Below are 9002 nucleotides of genomic sequence, written 5' to 3'. Positions count from 1 at the left end.
TATATATATATATATATGTACACACACACTTCACCCCATCTTCTACATCCCACAGGGCTCTGAACTGCAGGACCTTCACATGAATGTTCCCCTCAGGCACAAAACATTTTTACCCTCCACCCAAGAAAATGGGAAACAGAATTAGAGAAAAATTAAAGATACTTAATTCCACTACCTCCAGCAGTGCTGGATTCCAGGACATGGTTTTAGGCTGCGTCTCCAGAAGTCTGGACTATGATTTGAGAAGTGTCATTCTGGCTGTGCTCCATGGTCAGGGTGCTTTAAGACTGTGGCTAGACACCTGGAGAAAGCTTCGGATGAACACCATACTGCTAGTGGTGACCCACTCTGCCCAGCTCCTGTGAATTTGATCTGGGGGATTTTCCCATAAACCACGTCACTTTTGCCAAACCAAAGCACTTGGGGGTGAGGGGAATGAGTCAGGTCTCAAAAAACCAATGAAAACCCCACAAAATTGGCTTGGAAAGAATGTTATATTAAATAAATGTAAAAAACCCCCAACAGTTTTTCTTTTAAATTTGCATTCTGTTTTTTTGAGAATACAGGATGAACTCAGATCAGATTGTCAGGTTTTTCGCTCTAAGCGTGAAAACAAGACTCTTTCTTCTCCAACTCTTTAAACTGAGGTTATCATTAGTCTATGAGCACAAACAAATACTACAATAGTTATGATAAACTTGCAAAAAAGCTGGCAAAGCAGCAATGCCTATGTTTGTTCTGAAAAATAAGGATGCATCATCCAGCTAACCTTTAAGAAAATATGTCTGTGATTTTAAAATGTTATTTGTGAAAATTTAGTATCCATTTTTAAGTCCGTCTGCGACAAAGAAAACCATATAAATATACTTCAGTATGTTCAAAATTAAAGAGGATTTTCTGGTTTGCATTTCCTAATCAGAGGTTCATAGCCATACACTCTGGAAAACCACAGACCCACTTAGCTGCAGAGCAGCCTGGCTGAGATATCCAAGCCACTTCTGTAACAAACACCTTAACTTGGTATTTCCACTACTTTCCACATACAAATTGCCCACAACCATCATTTGTGGCGGTTCAAAGTGAGGTTGTGCAATTCCCAGCAATTTTTATAGGTGAGGTTTTGGGATGGCCATCTCTTTTAAAGTCCCAGACTTTTACCTTAACCTTCTGCTTTGAAAAAATGGAAAGTTTAATGTTAAGCCCTTATATTTTGGAGGATCAAAGTGATGGGAAACTGCCATTTTGCAAATTTCCAAATAAGACTGATTTTTAGAAAACCCTAGGCTAGGCTCAAATCTTCACAAATTCCAGTGATAACTTCTCCAGCAAACCAAGTTTATTTGGAGTTTCTACCAGAAGAGCAAGGTTTGAAGAATGCTGCATGCAACAGAAGTTTCATGTACCATCACAGCACTCAAAAAAAAAAAAAAAAAAAAAAAAAAAGAGAAGATACGGAAAATCTTGGACACTTTCAAATATTCAGCACAAGATAACTAAATTTTGATTTATTTAATGAAAGGAGTTTTAAGTGCCTGTTTATTTTCATGACAGCTAAATTTTTTTCCTTAGTTGTTAGAAACTAAGCAATGCATACATGTTTTTGCTTTCATTCCAGGAAACAAATCCAATCCTCTCTGTCTGCTGCAGAGTTATTCTTAGCTGGCTTTGATATTTCTATCAGCTAGGATAGCATAACAATGTTATCATGCTAACAAATTCCAAAGATTTTACATAAGCTCTTGAGTGCCTTAAAAAAAAAAAAAAAGAAAAAAAAAGGCTTTATTGATTACACTGTGTGTGTTTCACTAGCCCAAGGAACTAGGAAAAACAGGCTGAAAAAGAATTAAAAAAGCAGTATGATGAGTTTCAGTTTCATGAAGCAAGTGTTCCTTGTTTTTCAGAGCACCATTTAGAAAGAGAAGCCAAGCTTTACAGGTTTGAGGTTGGAAGACATTAGGTAGTTCAGGACAATGAATCATTTAAATCCTGTCTACATACAGCCTACTTTCCCAATTTGATTTTTTCATCAGCTGAAACAACTAGATACTCCCCTTATTTAAGCAAAGCAGGGTAACTGGTAGTATAGTGCTTGTAGGATGGTCTGGGTGAAAAGGGATCACAGGACTGTGCAGCATTCTCCCTGGCTGATCTGTGGGAGGCTCAGGGCCAAATTCTTTGCTGATATCACTCCACTGGAGCAGAGATTTTGGCCCAACAAAACTTTGACTTCAAGGGCACGCTGCACCGTAGCCTTCTCTCACACAGCTGTCTCGAAAGGAATGTATCAAGAGGTAAAGCAAGAAATTAGTGAAATTAAATTGGAAACGACCTCGCAGAGTCTTAGGGCACGTTCGGACCGCTGGTTATTTCACTGAGGACCACGGAGGAATGGGGCAGGTACAGCACAGGGAGAGGAGGGAAGAGGGAGGATTAAGCCTGGGTGAACAAAGAAGAGTTTATCAGGAATGCTGAGCCTGGGAGGACAGCCCCAGCACATTTCAGCAAGGAGAACAAGATTAACATAACATACTAGGGCTGGTTCTTGACAACAGCACAGGATGGTGGCACTCAGCATTTCACAGGGACCTTAGAATCCAGAACAATTAAGCCTTTGATTGGAGCAATTAACATTTCTACACTTACTGCAATTTGAGATGCAGGGCCAAAGAGACTCTGCTGTGAGAATTTGTCAAGGTGAATGCAAGATGAACAGGCCCAAAGAGATCCATATAACATTTTTTTTTTTACTTTTCCAGAGAATCCAAAAGTGAAGGAACAGCAATATCTAAATAAGCCCCACCTGCTATATTAGCAATACACATCTAAGCTTCCATATGCCTGGAACAATACTGATAAGACAGGCTCCAAGGACATCAAAATAAAAGATAACAGGAGGAAAATACAGAAAGCAAAGCATGAGGCAAATATTACAGAGTTCTGGCCCTTCAGACATGTCTCTAGAGGAGTCTGTGTTGAGAAGCACTAGTGCAATGCAAGCATGCCAAGACACACAAAAACTGGAAGGAAGCCACATCCAAGTCGTGGAGAATATGCCTGTGTCTGTAATTGCTGTTCTCAGAGCTGCCCTCAGCAGGGTTCAAAGCTGGGGCTAATCCTGCTTTGCATATTCTATTAGAAACAGGGACAGTGGAACTAGCTCCATGGTATCCAATTTTGCAAGAAGCCAGAAGATAAAGAGATGGAACAGAGAAAATATGGGGAGCTGTAGGATATGCAAAAACAATTTTGAGGAAAACAGGCAGCTTGCTTGGAAGAAGCGAGGTTGAAAAATACATCTGGGGAAAGCTCATCAGAGAAAAAAAAGTAATCTGAAAGTAGTTTTTAACTTAATGAGAAAAGAAGACAAAAAATGATGCTAAATTGCCTTTCCAGATACTGGACAAAGTATTACAGTGTCCATGCTGGCTTTCTTTAGCAAATGCCTGTGTTTGATTGAATAAATGTAATTTATTGAGAAACATGAAAGGATGTGTGAAAAAAGCAGCTCAAGTATCACCCATCCATGTCAATACCTACCTTACCAATAGGTGGCTAAGGTTCTCAAGGGTGTTACAGAATGTTTTCAATACAGCAAGAAGTACCAGCAATTAGGCAGGACCAGAGATGATTTACTTCTATACTTTTGTGTAGCAGAGGCATACATACATAAATAAAAAAATAACCAGCATGGTATCACGTAACTAGTTTTCCATTGGTATGTGCTTCAGGTATGACAGGACATACTATCAAATCAGCATTTTATAAATACTTTACACTTAGACGCTGCCTGAAACAGCAGTCCGTTCAGTCAATGCCATCCATCAGAGTAGATGGCAAAACTCCCTTTCACTTCTTAGAAAGCAGTGTGAGATGTCTGTTGGGTGGGGGTGAAGTTTTCTTAATTTTACTCTTCCATGAATAGAAAGATACCAAAATTAAATATCACACACTTCACACAGACAACATTCCCACAGAACTCCCCATCTAGTTAATTTATTTAAGGACTGCAGGCTGAGCTGCTTGCATCTCCAAAAGCACAACTGTACTAACAGTGGTACCTGCTGAGGATGACAGTGACAGTAAGGTGGGAGGGAAATAAAGAGAAAGAATTCAGATGCAAAGGGAGAAGGGCAGGAGAGATTAATTTTGTGCATTTCATTTATGTGTAAATCACCTTCAGCTAGTTTTTGCTTTGTTTTGGGATCCTGAGATGCTGCACACCTGAGTTAATTTTAAGGTTAATAGGGAAATAAAGTAAGCTGCATAATCACTGTTTTGAGAGGTTTCCTTTTAACTACAAACTCTTGTTTTCAGATGCTAACGACAGAAAACCTGAGTGCTCAAAACCCACTTGACTGATCTCAAAAGCAGTTCTACATTCCATACCTCATCCAGCAAGACTGTTAAAATATTTAATACTCTATTTGTTATGCAGATGAAAAAGACAAAGTCAGTATTTACTAAGGAGTGAATGTTCTTTTTGGACTTATTGAACTTGCCAATTTTTGATGGCAAGAACAAAGCATGAAGCAAATCCAAAAGTATGTCTGGACCAACTTGAGAGATCTTGTTTGACCTATGCGTAAGACATAAATATTGTACAAGTAGCTTTGCTGATGACAACTTCTGCAACATACTTCCCATATAAGAATATTGTTTAGATTTATAAGTGATGTGAGTCAATGCAACAGAACTCTCCATTCTCTAAAACCAATGGCAGGGACAGGAGAGTGCCTACCATATGGTGGAGTTTCCCGAAGTCCTAGGAGCCTCCTTACGTTCTTCCCTCACTAGCACACCCAGCCCCAGTCTGTGAGCATCTCCACAATCCTGGAACACCCAAAAGCCTGTTAACAAGCCGAGAATTTTGCCAAAGCAACAAATCAGCGAATGATGCAATCTGTTCTCCGTACCTTACAGATGCACATCTGAGAATGATTTCACAGCCTCCACCTCAAAAAGCTCCCTCGGCACTTTTTCTAAGTGACAATGGCAGTTTGCACGTACCAGCCAATTGAATTACAGGAAGTTATCCAAAAACCCCACGCCACCTCTAAACATCCCTAAAATTTTGCCATCATTTCCTATTTTGTTCCATGCTCTGCTCAACATCTGCCACAGCCCATGATGCAAACAGCAGCATTTTGGCCGCATAAGCTATAAGGACTCCCTGTACATACATGAACCTCCTTTCTCACTCCGTAAAAGAATGAAGATGTCTGGGTGTAGACACTCCAAAAAACATTAAGTCCTGATATTCCTTTCCAAGTACAACTCAGACAGCAAAATGGAGTGGCTCAATGCCCGACACTAAGTGGGAAGGAGAACATTTTGATGCCCAGGTGTGGCCATCACAAACACAAGTTTTTGGTCACAGATTCGGTAGAGAGATAGAAATATCAAAACCATCAAGGAAAGGGTTATTTTTTTACTCCTTTTCAGTGCTGACAGACAGTTTTGCCAAAGTCCAAGCCTTCCTTACTTCTGCTAATAACACAGCTGTGCTTCCACAAGAAATGCTTCAGCCACAACCTCCTTTCCCAAAGATAATTGTCCTTTTTACTGAAGATTTGAAGGGAAATTATTGGTGCTGTACAATTGCCTTCAGACACAAAGGCTCTTCTTATTAGTTGACCACTGTCCCGCTCCTAAAGGAGGAGGGGGCAGGAGTCACTGCAGATAGTTCTTGGATCTACTGGTCATCACAAGACCTCCCTCCTCACAGTGCCATAGCCATGAAGGAAAAAAATTCCTTTATTTCCTCTGCAGGAAGAAATCCTAACAAGGGTTTAAGAGTCAGATCACACAGCTTTGCCCCCTCAGCCACAGTTCAGTGGGGTTTCAACAGAAGAGATAACAATTCTGAAATTATTCAGAACATGGCATTTCCTTCTCCTAAATATAAGATACCTCTTAGTACTATTTATTTTGAGACCTGGGGAGGATTCTTTCTCCCTGGAGTTCTTTCCATCAGGCCCAAATCCTCCCAGCAAGCTCTTAGAAACGTGAATGTTTGCACAGCTATAGAAGTTTATCCTCTGTAAGGATTATAGGGCAATAAAGAACTGGAAACCAGCCTGCAGCAACATGTTGTGACCGGAGTACACAGGGTGTAGAATACAGCTTGAAATTCAACTGTACAAAACTAGTTACAAGCTCAGAGGAAAACAGGGCTGGTCAGCATGTTGGACCCACTGAATACCTCTCTTTTGTATTATAAATGGATATTCCTCTAAGAAAGGAGCCTGATCAAAAGCGGAGACTCCTCTCTACCTCTGCGACTCCTCGGTGTTTGAGTCCACAACGCCGCAGCCGCGTACGGCTCCGCATGCAGTATCTCCTGCCTGTGACACCACTTACAGCACAGTCCAAAAGCAGCAGCTGCCTGTTGATACAAACCCTCGCGCTGGAAAAACAGGTGATAATGAATTCTTCAAGCATATGCAAGTATGAAGCAACCACTCCATGAATTGCCAGCAGCTGTTTCCAGAGCCCTGCCCTGCTTGCCACAGGTATTTATTGAAAGTATGATACCCGCCCTGATATAAAACACATGCACAGACACATGCATGTACTGCCCCATCGTCCCTCAAGGCTCCTGAACCAGCCCATGCCAGCAATTTGTTTGGTAATTTCACAGCTGCCCACTGGGAAGCTTCCCATCATATAAAGGGGAATAAAAATTTAAAAGAAAAAGAAAAGGAAAGGAAGCAGAGAGAAATACTAGGGTCTAATTTCCTTCTCGTTTTATAGAGAGATCCTTAAAGAGAAAGTCATACAGCTGTTTAGACTTCCAACACTTCTAGTATTCTCCTATGTACATTTTTCTCACAAAATTAGATTGTATTGAGCCTCTGTCCCAGACTCACATACAAGAGGAAGAACTCCTCCACATTTTTGCAACAGAAACACTTCAGGTATTTTTACTCACAACATGGTTTTATGATTTTAACCTTTAAGGAATGTGCCACTGAAACATTTTCCCTCCTTAGTCAGTTAATTTTTTTTAATCCTTAGAAAGATTCCATCTATGCAGAGCATTCATTGGTGTTGTCCGAAATATTTCGGCAGGACAGGGACAGCGTGCGAGAAAGTTGCTGAGGTTACAGAGGAAGCAGGGATGTGACTAGATAAAGGGAAAGCACCTGTTCTAAGATCAGAATTCTTTTAAACTAACTACACATCAATCTGAGAATTCAAACAGCAACGTAGAAACTCACCAAAAAAAAAAAAAAAAAAGACTTAACTTTTTTTAAAGCAGTTACTGCTAGGTTTGTAAAATAAAATAATAATAAAAAAACCCAAACAACAACTTTCAGGCTCCACAAATCCCAGCTAAGAAGCAACTCCATGTCATTAGAAGGAGTGAATAACAGTGATCAAAGGCACTGTCAATACAATTATATTGCACGGGAGGATAAGAGGGAGGCCTAGACAACTAACAGCGTGAGTAACTGGGTTATACTGGAGCCCTGGTTTTAAACACTGCAATCCATGAAGTGGATGCTGCAGGTCTCATTTAACTGGGTCACCAAAACTTAGGCAAAAGGCTGCTAACTTAAGGCTAGGAACTGCTGTTTGTTTGCGTGACTTTAGGCTACGAGATGTGAATGCTGGGAAGCGTAAGTAAATCCACACAGGTCAGGGTAGGAATCGGGACCAGCAGATGGAACAGGTGGGAATTGTGCTGCTCAGCTTTTAGGTCCCCTCTGCCCTTACAAATTATTTCAAATTTCTTCCACGTAGTCCATTTTTGGAAGCAACAGAAATTGAATAGAAATTTAAGAACAGAGTAACTGCCGTGCCCTCCTAAACTACCCAGACAAGGAGCATCCACCTTGAAAATTGTGTCTGTATCAAGCCCCAGGGTCCTGACAACCATTTCACAGAGTAATTTAAAGTAAATACCTTTCCGTAGGTAATCCTGCCACAGCCATGCCTTGGAGTTCGTGGAGGTCAAGGTTCTCGGGCTCAGTTAATGCAGGCGGTGACATCTTTCCTTTGGCATCTTGAAGTGAGCTTTCAGGTTCTGAATTCATCTCGCTTGACGGATTTTCAGCAACAGTGAGGTCTGTACATGCAGAATGCTCCCCCTGCTCCATCACAGGAACGGTTGGAGGGTGATTTTTGTCCAGGTCTGTCTCCTGCCCTTCAGTGCTCGTGTTTAAAGCTAAGTCACCTTCACCAGTGACTAACATCCTTGCAGTACCTGTTTCAGGCATGTCTCCAGTTTTTTCTTTACCTGCTTTTGCTGCGCTTAACACTGTGTCACTGTTTTCTTTTACATCTCCCTCACTCGTATTGCTAGATTCTAGTTCAGAGTCAGTTTGCAAGCAATCATCCTGGCTTACTTCATTTTTCAAGTAATCTATTAACCCATGCATGGTCACTTTCTTTTCTTGCTGTGCATCTTGTGAGTTTTCCGATGTTTCCAAGCATTTCCTACTTACCGGATCATCCTGTATCATCTCCATGTCATTTGGAGACTTAATGTCATGCATAAAATTGCCACGAATGTGTGCCTCCTGCTTTTCCCCAGGTGAAACATTAACATTGTCTGGCAATTTTTCAGGATTGGGAGATCCTCCCGGGACAAGAGTTGAACCTGCCATGTCAGAGATGCTCTTGGCAGTGTCTGGATCACCGTACTCACTTTTCTCCTGTTCATTTGGCTTAGGATCCTGGCACTGTTCAGTGGGAAGACTTACAGAAACTGGTTCTGCACTGCACTCTGTAATTAAGTTATTTCCCTCTGTGGCAGCAGCATCTTCTAAGTCACTCTTCTGCACATCGCCTGTGGAGGTAACAGCTCCGGCGGGTTGTTGCTTACTGTCAGAATACACAGGGAAGTTCTCAGCTGCTGCCCCATCAAATGAAGCCGGTCCTTGTTTCTTTATCTCTAAGCTTATTAGCGATTCAGGATCAACGCCACTGGCACACACGTCTTCCTTTCTTTCCATTTCACGGCTCTCTGGATGCTCAGTGGTTCTGTCTGGCTTTTG

The 9002-nt window shown here is 41.3% G+C and overlaps 1 protein-coding gene across 1 annotated transcript in view; it reads right to left on the bottom strand.

The window, feature by feature from the left end:
• Positions 1-4738: 4738 nt before the first annotated feature.
• The window catches only part of LOC104461728, a gene marked incomplete at both ends in the record, with an annotated part of 18434 nt that continues 14170 nt past the window's right edge, over positions 4739-9002 (bottom strand). Inside the window, 3 exon segments of the mRNA XM_010073415.1 lie at positions 4739-4830; positions 6274-6406; positions 7909-9002. The exon segment at positions 7909-9002 is cut by the window's right edge and continues 10 nt beyond it. Coding sequence (XP_010071717.1) covers positions 4739-4830; positions 6274-6406; positions 7909-9002 — 1319 coding nt within the window.

Source organism: Pterocles gutturalis, unplaced genomic scaffold, assembly GCF_000699245.1.
Source record: "Pterocles gutturalis isolate BGI_N339 unplaced genomic scaffold, ASM69924v1 scaffold23586, whole genome shotgun sequence".
In the NCBI taxonomy this organism is placed as follows: domain Eukaryota; kingdom Metazoa; phylum Chordata; class Aves; order Pterocliformes; family Pteroclidae; genus Pterocles; species Pterocles gutturalis.
Note: the sequence above shows the minus strand (reverse complement) of the source record. Positions and strands in the feature narration are given on the sequence as shown.